Here is a 19,421-nt window from a genome sequence, read left to right on the forward strand (position 1 = left end):
GCGCTTGCGTGACGTGTGCAAAATTTAAATAACTTGAGAGAAACTTCCCAAAGTTTGTATTTCGGCGAAAAACATGCATTGTTGTTGCATTGCATTAATGTTTTCGAATATATGAAAAAAAATCTTTTATTTCTATGCTATAATTGATTATGTGATGCCGACCTACGTAGTTCTGTGTTACGTTTTCGACTTACCTCGCCGATTCCAAGTTGTTAAAACTGCAAATAAACAAAAATACGAGACTGATATCGTCCCTTGTCATGCATGTAACTTTCCTTTAATTTCAAACGAACAAATCAGACATGTTTTTCCCACTCACTACGATATATGGAAGTATATGCGGGAAACATGACACGGTCTACGCGTGAAGTTTACCCCGAGAACCAATGGGCAGGCTATGAGACGAGCTCATTAATACATCCAGTGTCGGGTTTCATCACTTGCTAAGAAAACGCATCTCCGGGGTCTCCGTATTGGTGCATTGCTGCTTTCGAACGCCCACTCAGATCAGCTGTTCACATATCGCACATAGATACGAACATTACTGCTTTGGAGAAAGTGAAATTTTTGCACACGGCACAGTGTGGATAGATTACTTGTCGAGTTATCCTCTTCACTGTCCCATCTCTTGGCGATCTGCATCTGCCTGTTTCTCTATTCTCCATTCCAACACATTTCTGGTAAGTTCTTTTAAAATGCTTATTTCATTTAGACTAACTTCTGTTTTAGTTGGAGCATTCTTTTGCTAGTCTAACACCGTAATTTTCCATTTTCAGATTTACAACTTTACCGGTTGTTTTTTTTTACAATCTCACTACGGTAGCGATGAACTTTCTTACCCTATTAAAAAATATATTTTTAATACTCAATGCATGCTTGCAATTCCGCCTCGAATTCCATTTTCGATAAAAACGGAGAACTTGCAGAGCCTACTGAAATGGAAGCCATTGCTAGGAGAATTCTCAGCATTACCATAAATGGAGTCATGTCGGTTTAAATGTCTCGTTGAGTAGCAAAACCTACGGGTTATTTTGCAAACTTTTCGATCGTGTTTTCGCTTCCAATTAATTGTTCATCCTACTATTCACGGCTTGACATTGTTATTCTAGTCTAATACCACAAATCTCCGTTCCCCCTGACATATTTAATTAAATCGCCCGATTCGATCTTCAGTCATAACCAAAAGTATGCAAGATATGTGAACTTTTTTAAGAATGAGCATGCGCACTCATTTAAAGGGCCCCATTTAGGGGTACCAGTATGTTTTAGTCTCTCTCTTTCTCGTTTTATTATGAAATTTGTGGTGGTAATATTTTCAAAATACATTCAAAATAAATCTCATTGATACGATTGTCAACTGCGATGCACGAATTGAATTAGCGATAATCTTCACAAATTGTTAATGCCGATATATTAAATCTAGCACTGACCCTCCGATACCCTGTCCTGGTGAACTCACATGGAAGATGGCTTACCGTACGGTGGTGGCGGAGCCTGGATGATGACGTGAATGTTTGGAATATCTTCGCCGTATATGTATTTCCCTCTTTCTAGGCTATAGCACAAACGCTAGAGATAGCATACTACTTTATATTGAACACTTATGATTAGAACTTTTACATTCTTTGATACTTGACGGCAAATTGGTTTGGTATTATGAAAAGTAGGTCTTCTAGTGGCGTTATGTACACGCCAAGTCATTGCCAGCGCGAGTAGCCAATAGTGGTGCTATTTATATTAAAACACTTGAAATATTTGTGGTATTTAAATGTAATTTCTACAATTTTCATCGTATTATACATTTTCAATCAGCTCACATTATATTCTAACATTTCGAAATTTTGTCATTTTGTCAGGTGTATTTTAGGAACGCGTAAATTTACACTAGTATGAATAGTGATTCTAGGTAGAGTGTGAAATTTTCAGTGGATATTAAAGTGTTGTTTTCGTATCACAGAAATTTAATCAGCATGGCAGACGAAGCAGACGAACGCGCCCGCCGCCGTGAAGAACGCAGGAGAAGAAGAGAAGCCGAAAAGTAAGTTACAGGCTGTCGAATTAAATATTGTTTATAATACGACCAAATATTTGTTTACAATTTGGTTTGTATATTATCGAATACTAAACAACGTGCCAGGAGTTTTGGTATCACCGGGATACGGTGCAAGCTGGTGTCAGTTGGTGTTACATACTACAGGCTGTGCACACCACACCCGATATCAACATACCAGATAAAAGTATTTCAGTGACGAGATGTATACTTTATACCGGGACCTTATACACCATGATGGCAATATGTATTTGCTTATGTGTTAGCTATATATTAAAATGATTTACTATTATTTTAAAAGCAAATCAAAACACGCGAGATGTTGTTTGCATGCACTTCTGTCCCCAATGTTTATGCTTTACGTTCAGTGTGAATTCCGTTGAATTTTACTTGAACAGCGCCCTCATGACAACTTTTTTTCATTTCGTTTGACACAAAAATAGATTTTCATTCATACTATTTGTTTTACGTTTACAGGGCTGGTGAAGCTCCCGCTGAGGTGAGTTGTCAGACAATCATATAATAGTGTTAGTAATTGTTGATCAATGAAAAATACCACATACACGTGGATGGTATTAATATACATAATTGACTCTAAGGGGTGTACCATTTGAAATCTTGGGGAGATGATGATAGACTGTTGAATTTTTGAACCGTATATTTGTTTGTATTACTTCTTAAAAATATTGCCAATATTAACTCTTTGAAATGCCAATATATGTTTATTAAAATGTTTCTTTCTGAAAGTTCTTTTTTAATTTCCATCAAACAGACATCATTTGAACATTCAAAAAAATATATGTGAAAACAAATTATGTGGTTTCATTTTGTAAGGTATTGAAAGAGTTAAACATGCTATCAAAACCTGACACCCTTAAAATGACATTGTAGCAGATTTACAATCATTCAAATTTGTGAAATACTATGATCTGATAATTTGGTACATTTTCCATATATATTTAGGAAGGAGATGAAGCCCCTGAAGTAAGTTGAGTGACCCCCCTCCTTGTGTGCAGTGATCCCATGCCACCCTTAAATTGTGCAACAATCTCCTCTGCTACTGCAATTACAGTTGCTGTTGCATGTCCCCTTTCAGCGTGAAGATTACATCATTTTTGAATAAAAAAAGTGATGATAAAATGTGTAAATCTAACCAATCGGCAGTGTGTTCAAATTGATTGCATAGTGTGTTGTTTCTGTTCTCAAGTTGGCGACATGTCTTACATTCTGAGCTGTGTTTTATTTGAGCCGTGTTGCTTTAATTGTTTCTCTTCCTGTACATATATTTAATCTCCATTTCCCAAAGAATGCAATGCAATGGTCTAGTTTCTCAGCATGTTGACTTGATTTGAACGATTGTGCAGATTGGGCTACTGTTTTGTGTTCGCATCTGATGCTAGTCATTTTAAGAGCTCCATTTTTTTGTTTTTATCGCTTGCTTTTTAATTTCCCTGTGTTAGGAAGCTCCAGCTGAGGAAGCACCCGCTGAAGTAAGTTTAATGAGTGACCCTCCCCATTGCTGTGAACCCTTCCATTATAGTGAAACCTATCCTCTTTTTGTAGTGATCCCTTCCATCCATTTGAAGTTACCCCCATCTTTGTTTCCTGGCAACCTCAGCATGCACAAATTTAATGTGATCCAATTTTCTCCTTATACCATATTTGCTCTAGTAGAAGCATATCTCCAATAGAAGTGCACAGAAAACAAAAAATGCCTTTATTGTATGCTGAATCATAAAAATATGACTTATTTTGATTATCGATATACTTCTGTCATTTAAGTGCATGTGCTACTAATAGAGCAAATACATCTTATCCATTATATCTATATATTGCTGTGATTGATGTATTAGTATTTAATCCTTTCATCAACACTATACTACTCACAAATATATTAGAGATTATTTTACATTTAAATTTTATAAACAATGTGAAATGAAATCCAACAAACTCAGCATAAGTGAGTGATAGTATTACTGATGGTGAAAGATTAAATAACTTTGTAGATAGCCAAGTATCCCTGCATATATAATTTTTATCATTTTTGTTTTGAAAATCTATGTGCTATTTTATTATCTTTGCATTGCATTTAAAAGAAGTATGTGATGAATAAGTCTGATATTGTCTGTCAGTATCCAATTGGAGTTTGCGTTGATTTTCTTTGATTTTTGCATGTTATGCATTTAGAATCTGACTATTTATTTATAAAACCATTTAACCCCAACTACAATGTAATCCAAGGAGGCCCCAGCTGAAGAACCAGCTGCTGAAGTAAGTGGGTTGTCACATGCTTATATACCTATGTTTGCAGTGACCCCAGTGTATCTCATCCCTATATGCAACCAGTTATGTTCTACCCCATGCGGGTTTGTTTCTATCTCCTAGCAACCACACTTTCTGTCTCACATGGGTGTGTTTCTATTGCCTAGCAACCACACATTCTATCTCACATGGGTTTGTTTCTGTTGCCTAACAACCACATCTTCTGTCTCACTTGGGTTTCTTCTTATTTCCCAGCAACCACACCCTCTATCTCACATAGGTTTGTTTCTGTTCCCTAGCAACCACTTCTTCTGTCTCACTTGGGTTTCTTCTTATTTCCCAGCAACCACACCCTCTATCTCACATGGGTTTGTTTCTGTTCCCTAGCATCCACACCTTCTGTCGCTCATAGGTTTCTTTCTATCTCCCAGCAACCACACCTTCCATCTCATATGAGTTTGTGAATTCCCATTGCCCAGCAACCACACCTATCTCACATGGGTTTGTTTCTGTTGCCTAGCAACCATACCTTCTGTCTCACATGGGTTTCTTATCTCCTAGCAACCACACTTTCTGTCTCACATATGTTTCTTCCTATCTCCCAGCAACCACACTGTCCCACACTTTGTTCCAATTGCCCGGCAACCACACTTTTTGTCAACACTTTGTTCCTGTCTGCTAGGGATTCTTCTCCACAGTGATTGTTGCATGTGTGTACATCACCACATCTTGAAGCAGTGTGCAGTGTGGTTATCCTATAACTGGTTTATTTTGTTATATTTGCATGACATATCTTCTACTTTTTTTTCTTTTCCTGTTTGAAACTGGGAATTGAACAACCGGCAGGACATGAGAAAATATTTTTGTGTGTGTATGATTCCAAAACAAATAACAGGGATTTTGTCTACAGAGAATTGTTTGGTTTTCCCAGTGCCTTACATGCCTTTAGTGCTTCTTTTTTATGCATGAAATCTTTGTTTTATTATAAATCTTTATTTCTACTGATTTTGTTTATTTATTGCTTTATAATTTTATATAATGCTATTTTTTTTATTTTTTTTATTCACAACTTCATTAATTGCTATTAAAACTAATCTAAGGAGGCCCCAGCTGAAGAAGCACCTGCCGAAGTAAGTGGTTGTGCCTGGTTTGCAGTTTTCCCATTGGTTGAACAATTATAATATGCCACATTTAGCATTCTGCTTATTTCCATATTATAACCAATATTTTGCATTATCATTTTATTTGCTTTCACTTATCCTGTAATTATGCATGATGCTTTTTATTTTATTTTAATTTTATTATATTTTATTTTCTTTCTTTTCTTTGCTATTAAAACAAATCTAAGGAGGCCCCAGCTGAGGAAGCCCCTGCCGAAGTAAGTGGTTGTGCCTGGTTTGCGGTTCTCCCAACCCTTAATTTACCCAACGTTTATACCTCAAATCAGGTGTATTACAGACCCAAGCTGTTTGATGTGTTCTATCTTGCACAAGTGTTTGTGATTTCCCAGTTTGTTCTCATCTTCATGTCACACACCACCCCTGCCAACCAACCTCCCTCACCCCCACCCCACCCTAATAATGAAAAACTTTGATTAAATCTTTTATTTGCTTTTTTTTTACTCACTTTGTGGCTATGCATGATGCTTTTATTTTATTATATTTTATTTCCTTTCTTTTCTTTATTCAAAACTCCATTAATTGCTATATAAAAAAACAAGGAGGCCCCAGCTGAGGAAGCCCCTGCCGAAGTAAGTGGGTGTGCCTGGTTTGCAGTTTTCCCTATCCTAATGTACCCAATGTTTATACCTCCAAATCAGCTGTATTAGCCAAGTTTTATGATGTGCCACATATTGCAGTGTTTTTTTGTATTTCTCAGTTTATTCTGATCGCCACATTAAATACCATCCCTACCAAAAAGCCCCCTAACCACAGTGTACCATATTCATATTAAAAAATATGTATTGAGTCTTATATTTGCTTCAACTTACTTTGTGACTGTGCATGATGCTTTTTATTTAATTTTAATTTTATTATAATATTTATTTCCTTTTTTTTCTTTATTCAAAATTCCATTATTTGCTATAAAAAAAAAACAAGGAGGCCCCAGCTGAGGAAGCCCCTGTTGAAGTAAGTGGGTGTGCCTGGTTTGCAGTTTTCCCTATTCTAATATACCCAATGTTTGTAGTGTTGTGATTTCTCTTTATTCCCATCTTTCAGTTACACACCATCCCAACTCCACAAATACCACCTCATCCCAACCCCAGTATGCTGGATTAATTTATTTAAAAATAATATTTGGTTATTTGCTTTCATTTTCTTTGTGATTATATGCATGGTGCATTTTTTAAATTTTAGTTTAATTTAATTTTTATTATATTTTATTCCTTTTTCTATTCTCAACTCCCATTTTTGCTATTAAAACAAATCTAAGGAGACCCCAGCTGAAGAACCCCCTGCCGAAGTAAGTGGGTGTGTCTGGTTTGCAGTTTTCCCTGTATTACAACACCTTTTACATGGAAAATGCCCGTCCTCAATATTGCATGTATTCCTTTATCATTATTGTTGCCTGAAAGTTATATTTTACTTCTGTTTTTTCTGCTGGCACACCAAACTGATTTGTTTAATTTGACTATATTATAATTTCCTTTTTCCGTCTGATTGCGAACCAAATTTATAATGATGTTCCAGTGGAGGAAGCCTATGCAGCTGAAGTAAATGTGTTGTACAATGCTTGCAGTGACAAACTATGACAAATTGATCTTGTCTTTCTCATCTCTAACCATACTACATCAAGTTGCTGTTTACATCATGGATCTCATAATTCTCACTATACCTCACAAAACACTTGTTTGAAATTATGTTTTCAAATATACATGTATACTTCTTCTGCATGAATTAGTTTAATTTTTTATATCATATTTTTCTTTCATTTATAATTCAACTTATTAAAATAAACTTACAGGAGGCCCCAGCTGAGGAAGAGCCAGCAGAAGTAAGTTAGTTGTACAAAGTTTGCAGTGACCCCATGATTCCTGTATGTGTGTTTGTTGTGCATTACCTCCCACACCCAGCATCCACCCTAAATCTATACCCGGATACCATCTGGTTCCTATGACAGGATACCATTTGGTACCTATACCTGGTTACCATCTGGTACCTATACATGTATACCATATGGTACCCATACCTGGATACCATCTGGTGTGTAAACCTGGATACCATTTGGTACTTTTCCCTATGCTCACCAAAACTGACTACTTCCAGTGTTTGATTTGCATGTATTTAACTATTTTTCCCTTCCTTGATTGTCTTTCCCATGTTTGAATAAATTCTTTAAGAATCCTGTTTTTTAAGCAATATCTGTTCTTATTGCAATTTCTTTTTACTTTTAGGTGCCAGCACCTGAGCCAGAACCTGTGGCTGAACCTGAACCAACGCCTCCACCACCAGAAGAGAAGAAACAAGAAAAGAAGTAATGTATTTTTAGTTTAGTTAATATCAGGGACAATTTGTAGCGGAAAACATGTCAGAGTGGCTTTCATAAAAGTGTTCCCCTATGAAGGGCTTTAAATCATGATAACAATGAAGCAAATGTTAAAAGTAGTTTCTGTATGTGCATAATTTAGTTTTTTAAATCTGATTAATTTAAATTAAGAATAAAAAGTTTGAACATCAACAATTTCAGACTTGTCAGGTCCTATTTCATTCCAAATATGATATGAATACGCTCTGATGCATATGATTTTGAATTCAAAAATAGGAAGTATATCATTGATAATTCTTGTCATTTTCTAATTATGATATGGTATTTAATATTATTTGTTGTAATTGTCAACATTTTTTTTTCTTCCCCACCAGACCCCAACCTGTGCCTGAGATTGCCCCAGTGGTGAGACAGGAAACAGATGCAGAACGAGAGATGAGGGTAAGACCACAATGCAATTGTACATCCTATGTTTCATTTTGTGTAGCAATCATCATAGGATCTGATGTTCAGTTCAAAATTGTTTTGATCTATGAAATCTTACCAAATGCACCGTTTAATTTTTTCTAAAAATTTCTAAAAATATAATCACATTATAATTCATTATCCTGGCAACTACGATAGCATGTCATACATTAGATACTTGTAAGTTTTTTTTATAGAGAATTATAAAAGCTAAGATTCTATATAGTATAAAAAGTTCATTTTGATTAAAATGTGTCAAACAAACCTACTACATGTTGTATATCCTTAAATTCCTAGTAACTACATTCAGCCATTGAATTTCTTTGAAGTAGTCAGGCACCTTTTTTAGCTCCGCTGTCGACTTTGTCGAGCGGCATCCGGCGTCGGCTGTTGTCTGTGTCAACTTTTCACTTTTTTGACTCCTTCTTGGAAACTACAAACCTGAATGCTTTGATACTTGGTGTATATGTACCTTGGGTAGACCTCTCTTGGATTTGTTCATTTCATAATGATATCTTTAATTCTCTAATTTTGGTGAATATTTTTTTTATTTTTGGTAAAAAGTTATATTTTTGACTTCTTGTTGAAAACAGCAAGTCCGATTGCTTTGATACTATACATGTTGTTCATTTTCTAATGATATCTTCTGTTCTTTATTTGAAATGTGCATTGCTAACAGCGGGGCTATCTCAGCCGACAGGCTGCTTGTTTTTGTTTACATTATATATAACACTTTGAGTGTCAATAACACTTTGAGTGTTATTTTTCACAAAACAAATTTGCATGATTTTTTTCTATATTTCTTCGAAAATCAAGATCAAGATCATTTGGGAATTGGAAGTTGTATTTATTTAATTCAAATCAACAAATTATGGCACAGAAAGGATTATTAAACTTATATCGTCTCTTGTCTATGTTAACAGGAAATGCAGGAAAAGAGAAAGCAAGAACAAGATGTAATGTTGGCAGAGGCCATTGAACAACTACGTAAAGATAGAGAAGCATTAGCTGCTGAATTGACAGCACTTCGTGAAAGACGAGTAAGCATTTTTTTTCTTTTTTTTATATCAACGTTGATAAAGGTTAATTGATATTTGCATGCTAAAAGTATGAAAGAATATAATATGTGGTTGTCGATTTCTATTTTCTAGTTTTCACAAAAAAATGTGTCCTTATACAAAATGTAATTATTATTTTGTTTTTGTTGCAAAAAATTACTTTTTAATTTTAAGGTTTCAGATATTGCTATACATAGTTTGTTTTAGACTGGCAAAGTCGGGACTTCTTTTCGCAAGGGATTTCTTTCGCGGTCATGCTAGTTTTCACGGCCACGCTAAAAAGGCTAAATTAACAATTAACTTTATTAATTTTTTAATTTTAATTTTTAAAGTCCAAACTTTGCCAATCTAAGTTTGTTTTACAATATCCAAAAACAGGTGTTATGATTGTACATGAGAATATTATATACTTGAGTGTAAAATATGATCTCATTGTTTTTATTTTATAGGAGAAACGTAAAATTGAGAGAAAAGAGAGAGACCGTTTGGCTCTTGAGAGAGAGGAAGCAAAGAGAAAGAAAGCAGAGGTAAGATAATTAATGAGATGCAAGGTTATATTGATACATGTATAATAAATCGGCTATGCAATAATAGTTGATATATTCCCAACCGTAATATTTAAATTACCTTGCATATTAATTTCTGAATGTCAATTTATATAAAATAATACAGGAAAAGCATACACTAGTTACACCCTGTTTTTTCCCACTTCACAGGAGGAAGCATTGAGACGCAAAGAAGAAATGGAGGCTAGGAAAACTGCTGCTCAGAATAAACGACGTGCTCGTGAGCAGACTCGTCAAATGCAGTTTCAAGGTATTGGCCAACATCTTGGAGGTTCTGATATCAAGGTAAGAATATACTAATTATTTATTTTCAGTTTCACAATAATGTAAAGACATTATAAAGTGTTGACTAGAATCAATCTTATATTAGATGAATTAAAAACATACTGAAATTAAATATTTTATTTATTTATAGGGCGCAATCCAAAAGGCCAAAGCTTCTACCAAGAGTGCAGTGGAAAAAGAGGAAGAAAAACAGAAAGTCATGGCTGAAAGAATTCCCAACTTGATGATTGGAGCAATGACCAGTCCTGAACGTCTACGAGAGTATGCAAATGATTTTAAGGGAAAATTGTCTGAATGCTTGGGAGCAATTTATGATATGACCCAAAAGCAGAAGCGCCAGAAATATGATGTAAGTTTTCAAACTTAATCACGAATGTCATGAATTAATGTGTTGTTATGTTTATGTGTTGGAATGTCATGTCAAATAAATGTGCAATGAATTGTGATTTTGTCAGTTCACATGTGATGTCATAAATTTACATGTGATGTCATAAATGTACTTGTGATGTCATCAATTTATGTGATGTCATCAATTTACATGTGATGTCATAAATGTACATGTGATGTCATAAATGTACATGTGATGTCATCAATTTATGTGATGTCATCAATTTATGTGATGTCATCAATTTACATGTAATGTCATAAATGTACATGTGATGTCATCAATTTATGTGATGTCATCAATTTTCATGTGATGTCATCAATTTACATTGGATGTCATTAATTTACATTGGATGTCATCAATTTACATAATGTGTGATATGAAATATATTTCCGGTAAGTTTATGTGATATCAGATCATGAGGAGATATATACATGTGAATTGTGATGTCATCAGTTGTCATGTGTGATACATCATGATTTTTACTTACAAATAAATTTTTATTTTCTCATTTTATAGATTCATGAACTAACAGAGCGTTTTAAGGACATGCAAAAGAAGTAAGAAAAACTTTTACAACATTTTGAAATGACGCTTTTTTACTTGAATTTATTTTTCTATTTTTACTGAAGGGATAAATCAGTGAGAATAAATCCAATGAATTTTTTTTATATATTTTACATTAAACTGATCAAAAATCAGTGAAAATAAAGTGTTTTATCAGCGAAAAAATAATTCCATTTTTACAGTATGTGACATATATTTTGGTAAATAATTAGAGGTTATTCTCAGCTAATACTAAAGATAACGTGTGGTATTTCAAAATACAGTGTTGATTGAAGCATAATAATTGAGCACAATAATTTCTAATGATCTATGTTTGTTTTTCTTTGTCCTACCAGTCCTAAGAAGGATGTCGCTAAACTAATGGCGAGTACTGACAAGTAAGTTAACATTCATTAAATCAATTCAAAACATGAACATGGAAATATTTATATTTTAGGTGAAAAAATAATTAACAAAATTAACGTTTTTGTTTTTTTGTCTTTTTATCATAGGAAAAGCAAATTCACAGAGGAGTTACAAGCAGAGGTATGTCTTGGCTCACTATAACATGTTAACCAAAAAAATGAATTTATATATTCATATATAATGTTTTTGTTTGATTAATATGTTAAAAGCTGATCACCGATATATAATGTGATTACTTTCTTATTAATGTGTTATGCTTCTTGACAGCTGTCAGAATCTTCACCAGCAACACTATGCTTTAACCATGTCGCTTTGATGTGATATTATAAAAGTCTGTGTGTGTCTGGTGACATATGTCATTGAAGCTCATAATGACATATGTTATAGTTTATGTGACATATGTCATATAAGCTCATAATGACCCATGTCATATTTCACATGAAATATATCATCAATAATCCTGACCTATGACCATATTTTGGCACATAATTACTTAAATATGATGCTGTGGTACCTAATAATCCATGTCACAGCACATGTCGTGTCGTGTCATGTCATGTCATGATAAACAATGTTCTATATCATGCCAACTTGCGTGCAGTGTCGTGCAAAAATATAATAATATAAGTTAATTCATTTTTGTTTACCTGATGATGACATGTCATGACTGATGACTTTTAACATGACTTATATGTCAAATTGCATCACACAAAAGATGAAATTTGACATGTGATATTTTCAATATGCCACTTATATTGACATTTTATAAAATTTACCTTGTATGAATGTTTAATGTACTGTGTTCTGTGATATCAATGGCTCTAAGTGTGTTGTATAAATTACCGTATACACTGATATCTTGTCTAATCCATTAATTTTTCATCTACAATACCTTGCTGCTTTATTCTTTCTTCGTTATCTAGTAAGACGTTGGGCATTAGACACTCTGAGAGGGGAGATGCTAGAATACAAAAACTATTATTTTTTCCCTAGTTTTGAGCTAGATTTTTATTTCAGGATGGTGTTGTGGTAAATTTGTTTTTTGTTGTTGCTTTACTTAGGTACCGAATGTCTCTTATAAATACAGCTTTTTTTTGTAGTATTTTTTTCAAAATAGTCTCTGAGAATTTTACCCTCCCTAGAGTTTCTGATGGTCAATTCCTATTTATAAAAATAATCAAAATAATAATGAAGAACCAGCATTCAAAATTTAATATTTATCTGTCATGATATAATGACATGATTTCTATTTTTTACAAAATGATTTCTCTGCCTCGGTCGCTATATTATATGGCAAATCACACGACATGGAGTGTCTGTACTAATTGAATTTTCAAAAACACATACTAAGCAAAGATACTGGTTTCTGGTTACTAACATGGCTTGCTTACAGAAGTTTGAATGCAAATTTTTTCTACACAATTATTTTACAACTGCTCTTTTTTTAATAATTATTTTCACTTTCTTTTAATGTTGTTTTTTCACTGACTTTAGTATGACTTTCAACACATAACTGTGCTTACAACAGAATATGTGAGTTTTGTGATCTCAAGTTCATCGTTCCGCAAGACATCCTGTTGCAGTTTATTTTCAATCAGGTTAAAACTTAAATTAAAATAAGTGAAACACTAGTGTGGAAAGTCAAACTAATTATTTCTTAACCTGATTGACATTATGTATGATTTTTCAATTAACATTTTTCAGAAGAAAAACTAAGTGTCCCATATGTCAGATGTCTGGTAACAACAGGTAAATATTTGTTGATTGTTGACACAAAATCTTTTTACAATTTCTTTCCTGGTAAATTTAGCCTGTTCATAAGGAGAGACCAGTCATTAGGGGAGGAAACGTGAAAGGCACATTGGATAAAATTATGACAGCAGGAGGAGAGGAAGAAGAGTAAGGGAGTGAGAACCTTGGTTCTCCTAAGGTAGCAGTGGTTCTTATGTACTTTTACTAACGTTATTTTTGTTTCAGCATTCTGATGTGATCTCCCTCCCCTCTCTGACAGCTCAAGGTGGACATCCAATCGCAGGTTATCAAATTACACACACTTGTTACACGTTTATCTTGTCCAAATAGCTGAAAAAAAACTTTATCGTCACAGGAATGCATCTTTATTATCCCCATTGCATGTCTTGTATATCAGCAACTGAAAAAAAAAATCACCAAGAGAAAATAGTTTAATGCACAGCCATTCATCGCATGTACAGAACATACTGCCAAGCATCTATTCCACTACCCTATATTATTGTTGCTGGTCATAGCACTGCAAGTATAAGTAATATTTCTAAAGTTGAAGATATGCTGTTGCTGCAACATAAAAGATATTAATGACAGTTCGATAGTTTATAAAAAGTAATATATGTATGAAAAACATTCAGTGCCAGTGTAGTTTTCATGACTTGTTCATTAGTTGAAGAGTTGCAGCAATGAAAGTCCAAGATATCTGTGATAAATCTAAGGTGCTAAGTATTCTGAGTTCTGAGACCCCTACAATATGCCTAGTATCAGTGCTCAAGTTTTGAGACCTCTATAATATGCCTAGTATCAGTGCCCAAGTTCTGAGACCTCTGCAATATGACTAGTATCAGTGCTCAAGTTTTGAGACCTCTATAATATGCCTAGTATCAGTGCCCAAGTTCTGAGACCTCTACAATATGACTAGTATCAGTGCTCAAGTTTTGAGACCTCTATAATGTGCCTAGTATCAGTGCCCAAGTTCTGATACCTCTACAATATGCCTAGTATCAGTGCTCAAGTTTTGAGACCTTTACATTATGCCTAGTATCAGTGCTCAAGGTCTGAGACCTCCACAATATGCCTAGTATCAGTGCTCAAGTTCTGAGACCTTTACATTATGCCTAGTATCAGTGCTCAAGGTCTGAGACCTCCACAATATGCCTAGTATCAGTGCTCAAGTTCTGAGACCTTTACATTATGCCTAGTATCTTATTTATTTATTAACACACAACATCCCTCGGAGGGGATGAAAAGGGTTACAAATCAGATATTAGTAAAAGAAAAATAACCACATAAAGAGTAAGGGAACAAAAAGGCATTAAAAAAAAAAAAAGATAATAAGTTGAATACAAGGAATGTATTACTGGCTTAGTTTATGTAGGTGCTGCTGTCTTGTATTAAAACAGTTTTTTAAATATTGCGCTAAAGGAATTGACATTTTCTCGTCACTTAGTAATGATATGAATTTATTTTCATTACTAAATTTGTCAAAATTTGGTATACGTTTATTAGCTACAATGTAAAGTTTTGATCTTATTTCATTGTAATGAGGACAATTTGTGACAAAATGTTGTTCATCTTCAACATGGTCATTGTCGCACATATTGCAGACTCTGTCTTTAAAATCCAATCCTGTATGCCGGCCTGTTTCAATTTTCAGACAGTGGTTGCCAAGTCTAAATTTTGTTAAGGATTTGCGAAGTTCACTGTTTTTCATAATTGTTAAGTAGTTTTCTTGTTCTATTTTGGTTTTAAAAAGTTTGTAGGTTCTTAGTTTATTTTTAGAATTTGATTTTTTCCTATTGTCATTATTTATTTCATTTTTCCACTCAGTTGTAAACTCTTCTTTTAATTTCTCATCAATTGTTTTTAATTTTGATAATGAGATAATATTTGTTTCATTTAAAAGATAAGAATGGTTAATATTATTTAATATCAGATCAAGTTTTTTAAACCATTTACTTTTAATAATTTTATTGACATAGTATGCTTCTTGAAGTAGAGTATTTGTGGAATTTGCAATACGATTGGCATATTTTATCATTTGTTTCTTAATAAAAGAGTCAAGAGGTAATTTTCCCAATTCACTATATATTGCCATGATTGGTGTATTTTTTGAGATACCAAGAATGTACCGATAGTATGTAAGCTGAACATCCTCTACAATTGATTTTGTAGAGCTTTCTTCTCCCCAAATGTCACTCCCATACACAATAACTGGTCTGATAAGTTTATCAAATAGTGACAGTAGTATGGACATGTCCAGATTACCAGATCCAATTTTGGTCTTTAATGAGAATAAGGCTTTTATTCCTTTTCTTTTTAGGTTTTTCATTGCATCTTTAAATTTACCATTTGGACTCATAGTTAAGCCAAGATAATTGAAATCTTTAACTATATTGATTTCTTTTCCTTCATAAAAGAATATTTCCTTGTTAAGGAGTCTGTTACACTTATTGAATATCATTATTTTTGTTTTATCTGTGTTGACAGACAACTGCCATTTTGATGTGTAGGCTGATAGTTTATCCAAACAGTTTTGTAATCCCCTTTTGGATTTTGAAAGAATCACAATATCATCTGCATAAAGAAGGCAATTAATGGGTGTGTTGTGTAACAGTGTAGGGTCACAATGATCATTATCAAAAATATCAGGCAGGTCATTAATAAATAAATTAAACAGACTTGGGCTAAGGTTGCATCCTTGTTTTACTCCGATATTTGAACAAAATGATTCTGTTAAACCATTTCTTGTTTTTACCTTATATTTCACATCACCATACATATCTTTTATAATTTTGTACATATTACCATTTACACCATTTTTCAACAATTTATAAAAAAGACCTTCATGCCAAACACTATCAAAGGCTTTTTTGAGGTCTACAAAGCAGGCATAAATTTTATTTGATGTTTTCAATTTATTTTTATCATTTGCCTGATGGATGATCTCCTTGTCCTGATGGAGGTATTTATTAATAATAGTTTTCAGGATAAACAGATTGTCTGTTGTCCGACAGTCTTTCCTGAATCCAAATTGTTTATTAGAGAGGATATTATTTTTTTCTAGATATGAAACTAGTCTTGTGTTTAAAATACTATTAAATAATTTACCTAAACAACTTGAAATTGCTATTCCCCTGTAATTATCAGTGCCCAAGGTCTGAGACCTCCACAATATGCCTAGTATCAGTGCTCAAGTTCTGAGACCTCTACAATATGCCTAGTATCAGTGCCCAAGTTCTGATACCTTTACATAATTATGCCTAGTATCAGTGCCCAAGTTCTAAGACCTTTACATTATGCCTAGTATCCGTGCCCAAAGTCTGAGACCTCTACATTATGCCTAGTATCAGTGCCCAAGTTCTGAGACCTTTACATTATGCCTAGTATCAGTGCCCAAAGTCTGATACCTCTACAATATGCCTAGTATCAGTGCCCAAGTTCTGAGACCTTTACAATATGCCTAGTATCAGTGCTCAAGGTCTGAGACCTCCACAATATGCCTGGTATCAGTGCCCAAGGTCTGAGACCTCTACAATATGCCTAGTATAAGTGTCCAAGTTCTGAGACCTTTACATAATTATGCCTATTATCCATGCCCAAAGTCTGAGACTTCTACAATATGGCTAGTATCAGGCCCAAGTTCTGAGACCTTTACATTATGCCTAGTATCCATGCCCAAAGTCTGAGACCTCTACAATATGCCTAGTATCAGTGCCAAAGTTCTGAGACCTCTACAATATGCCTAGTATAAGTGTCCAAGTTTTGAGACCTTTACATTATGCCTAGTATCCGTGCCCAAGTTCTGAGACCTTTACATTATGCCTAGTATTCGTGCCCAAGTTATGCAATTATGGCCAGCTATTTAAAATGATTGAAAACACTATCAAAGTTGTTATTACTCACCTGTTTCATAATTAAAACATTGTTTATTCATGAAATATTTAAAAATTCAGGCTTGTGAGCAAAACTGTAAATTGTCTATTGACTGTGTGAAACTAAAAACACTGACTGTTTTTTTCTTCAGATAATTGCTAATCTTGTTGATAGACTTGATGAAACAGTACATCTTCAATTATTCCATTTGATCTTGTTATTAATCCATAAACCTAATATCCTTCCCATCATCCACTATTACCTTATTACATGACCACCTCACAGACTTTTAGGTTAACTTCATATTGATTTGTTTTTTCTTTCACAATATAATATTTATCTTATTTGTTATTATTATTTTCAATAATCTTTAATTATTAATAAATTTTATTTTTTGTTAATCTTGACAGGTGTTTTTAATTTAACATTATCATTCTGTATTACAGACTGCTTACAATTGAGCGACCACAACATTTACTCACCAACTACTCATTCACAACAACAGTTTGTTATTTTTTGATGATTTCTCTTCATTCCTGTTCTTTTCTTTCATTTCAGAAATAGAAATAGACATGGACTAATCACTGGACTAATCCGACTGCCTAGTTTGCTGAAGCCCACTATTAGAACCCTGCAAGCAACATTTTATTTTATTTTGAAAATAAATTTAAACTATACTCAAAAGTACAGACTGAGAGCATGTTTATGTTTTTATAAAAAAAAATTTGTGTCTTTTTTTTTAGAAATAATATGACACAATTCATGAACTGTCACTTAAAGCATGTCAAAAAATATTGATTTGAAAATTGTTGTCATGGCAACTGTAGACTCTTGACATTTATTTAGAATAGTGAGTTTCTTAACTAATTATCGATTTGATATTCAGTGCTACCCTCCATCTTTCAGATTGGTTACATTTTACTTTGCTATTTGTGTAATCCATGTTAATGCCATTTAGATGCAAACATCTTAAAGTGATGACCTGTTTCAAAATTTTATGAGACATCTTACTGCCAACAAGAAACAATCAAAATTACACAGGCTGCAAAAACCACCACCTCCCACCCCTTTGTAAATTATGGAATAATCCACTCCTAATATGGTGTGGAGATTCTAATTTAAATAAGTGCAAAATGTGTTGTAAAGGTGTGGAAACTTCGTAACTGTGTTACCAACTGTCCTTTGGAAAAGTTTTGTCTGTAAAGGATAGATTTGGGACTTTGAATTGTTTAATGACAGATAATATTGAATATGAATAGAGAATGATAAATGTTGTAAAATTAAAAAAATGTTGGGAAGTGACCTCAGAATTTATCTAGGACTTTCCCCAAATATTATATGTGCATTGATTAGTTTCTTAATGTGTAATCATTTTTTTTCAATTACTGAAAAAACAGCAGCCATATATTGCCTCTTATTTTTTACCAAATACTTGATAGTTACTATTTGAAGCATTATTTTTGCCTCTGTATCTGTTCCCAAACTACTACAATAAAGTCAGTTTACTTCTGCTCTTAAATATCTGTTTTCTGTTTGTTTTTATATAAGTGTGTGCCCTTCCTTGTTCAAATCTGGTGTAGTTAGAAACCCTGGTTAAATCGTATCTAGATATATATTTAATGTAGATAGAGACTCTGGTTAAATCTGATGTGAATAGGGCATCCGATTCAAATGTGATCATGTAGATAGGGGTGCTGATTAAATCTAACGTAGTTAAGGGCTCTTGTTAAATATGATGTAGATAGGGGCTCTGAGTAAATCCAATTTAGATCTAGTGAGTATTTAGACTCAGTTCCAGGCCTAGCAGTTGAGCAATAAATATCTTAGAGCTACAAGTGCTCCTTTTCAGTGCGTTATTCTCCTCCCAGATTTGGTGACCAATACTCACTTGGTTCACTCTACCTTGAGAAGTCTGTTCTCAGTTTACACATGCAAATTGACATACGTCATGCTGGAAAATATTTACCCATAACTTTATGTATGTTAGTCTATTTCCGCTGACCATCATCGGGCCCACAATCCTGAGAAGTCGTATAGACCGTATACATTTGTAGCCAGATGTCGTACGACTTCTCGGGACTGTTGGGCGAATGATCATGGCTTGTCTCTAGTCAACATGCATAACAGTTTAAAGCGGAGGAGTCGTCAACTGCGCATGCGTCAGATGGCCATAGCGTATCATTGTTTACAAACAAGCGTCTACACACTTGTGTGTTGTTATCGTAAGCAGGTGACGACCCTCCCGCTTTAAAAATGGGCCAGATAACAGT

General features: G+C 33.9%; 1 protein-coding gene across 50 annotated transcripts; it reads left to right on the forward strand.

Annotated features, from left to right (window-relative positions):
• The first annotated feature begins 484 nt into the window (after positions 1 to 484).
• On the forward strand, positions 485 to 17,835 carry LOC100371934 (uncharacterized). 50 transcript variants are annotated; one of them, XM_085501640.1, is made up of 22 exons: positions 485 to 680; positions 1,958 to 2,038; positions 2,528 to 2,549; positions 3,014 to 3,034; positions 3,511 to 3,540; positions 4,292 to 4,321; positions 5,413 to 5,442; positions 5,661 to 5,690; positions 6,412 to 6,441; positions 6,746 to 6,775; positions 7,277 to 7,306; positions 7,707 to 7,786; positions 8,173 to 8,239; positions 9,187 to 9,303; positions 9,771 to 9,848; positions 10,038 to 10,172; positions 10,303 to 10,521; positions 11,077 to 11,117; positions 11,460 to 11,501; positions 11,616 to 11,649; positions 13,234 to 13,278; positions 17,710 to 17,835. In XM_085501640.1, exons 2-21 carry the CDS (start codon positions 1,971 to 1,973, stop codon positions 13,243 to 13,245), a joined length of 1,146 nt encoding a protein of 381 aa, XP_085357766.1. In that variant the 5' UTR covers positions 485 to 680; positions 1,958 to 1,970; the 3' UTR covers positions 13,246 to 13,278; positions 17,710 to 17,835. The 50 variants fall into 50 exon arrangements, with proteins under 50 accessions (XP_085357766.1, XP_085357710.1, XP_085357780.1 ...); XM_085501584.1 differs by lacking the exon at positions 13,234 to 13,278 and adding an exon at positions 13,340 to 13,459; XM_085501587.1 differs by lacking the exons at positions 5,661 to 5,690; positions 13,234 to 13,278 and adding exons at positions 6,033 to 6,062; positions 13,340 to 13,459 and having other exon boundaries at positions 540 to 680.
• The last annotated feature ends 1,586 nt before the right edge of the window (positions 17,836 to 19,421 follow it).

This window comes from Saccoglossus kowalevskii, chromosome 1 (assembly GCF_978046115.1).
Source record: "Saccoglossus kowalevskii chromosome 1, keSacKowa6.1, whole genome shotgun sequence".
NCBI classification, from domain to species: domain Eukaryota; kingdom Metazoa; phylum Hemichordata; class Enteropneusta; family Harrimaniidae; genus Saccoglossus; species Saccoglossus kowalevskii.

What these genes read in the sequence shown, in the direction of transcription:
- LOC100371934 (XM_085501584.1), top strand. Translation starts at nt 1,971, where the DNA reads ATGGCAGACGAAGCAGACGAACGCGCCCGCCGCCGTGAAGAACGCAGG. An exon ending in GAGAAGAAACAAGAAAAGAA is followed by an intron (nt 7,787 to 8,172) that starts GTAATGTATTTT and finishes CTTCCCCACCAG; the next exon opens with ACCCCAACCTGTGCCTGAGA. An exon ending in AGAAGCGCCAGAAATATGAT is followed by an intron (nt 10,522 to 11,076) that starts GTAAGTTTTCAA and finishes CTCATTTTATAG; the next exon opens with ATTCATGAACTAACAGAGCG.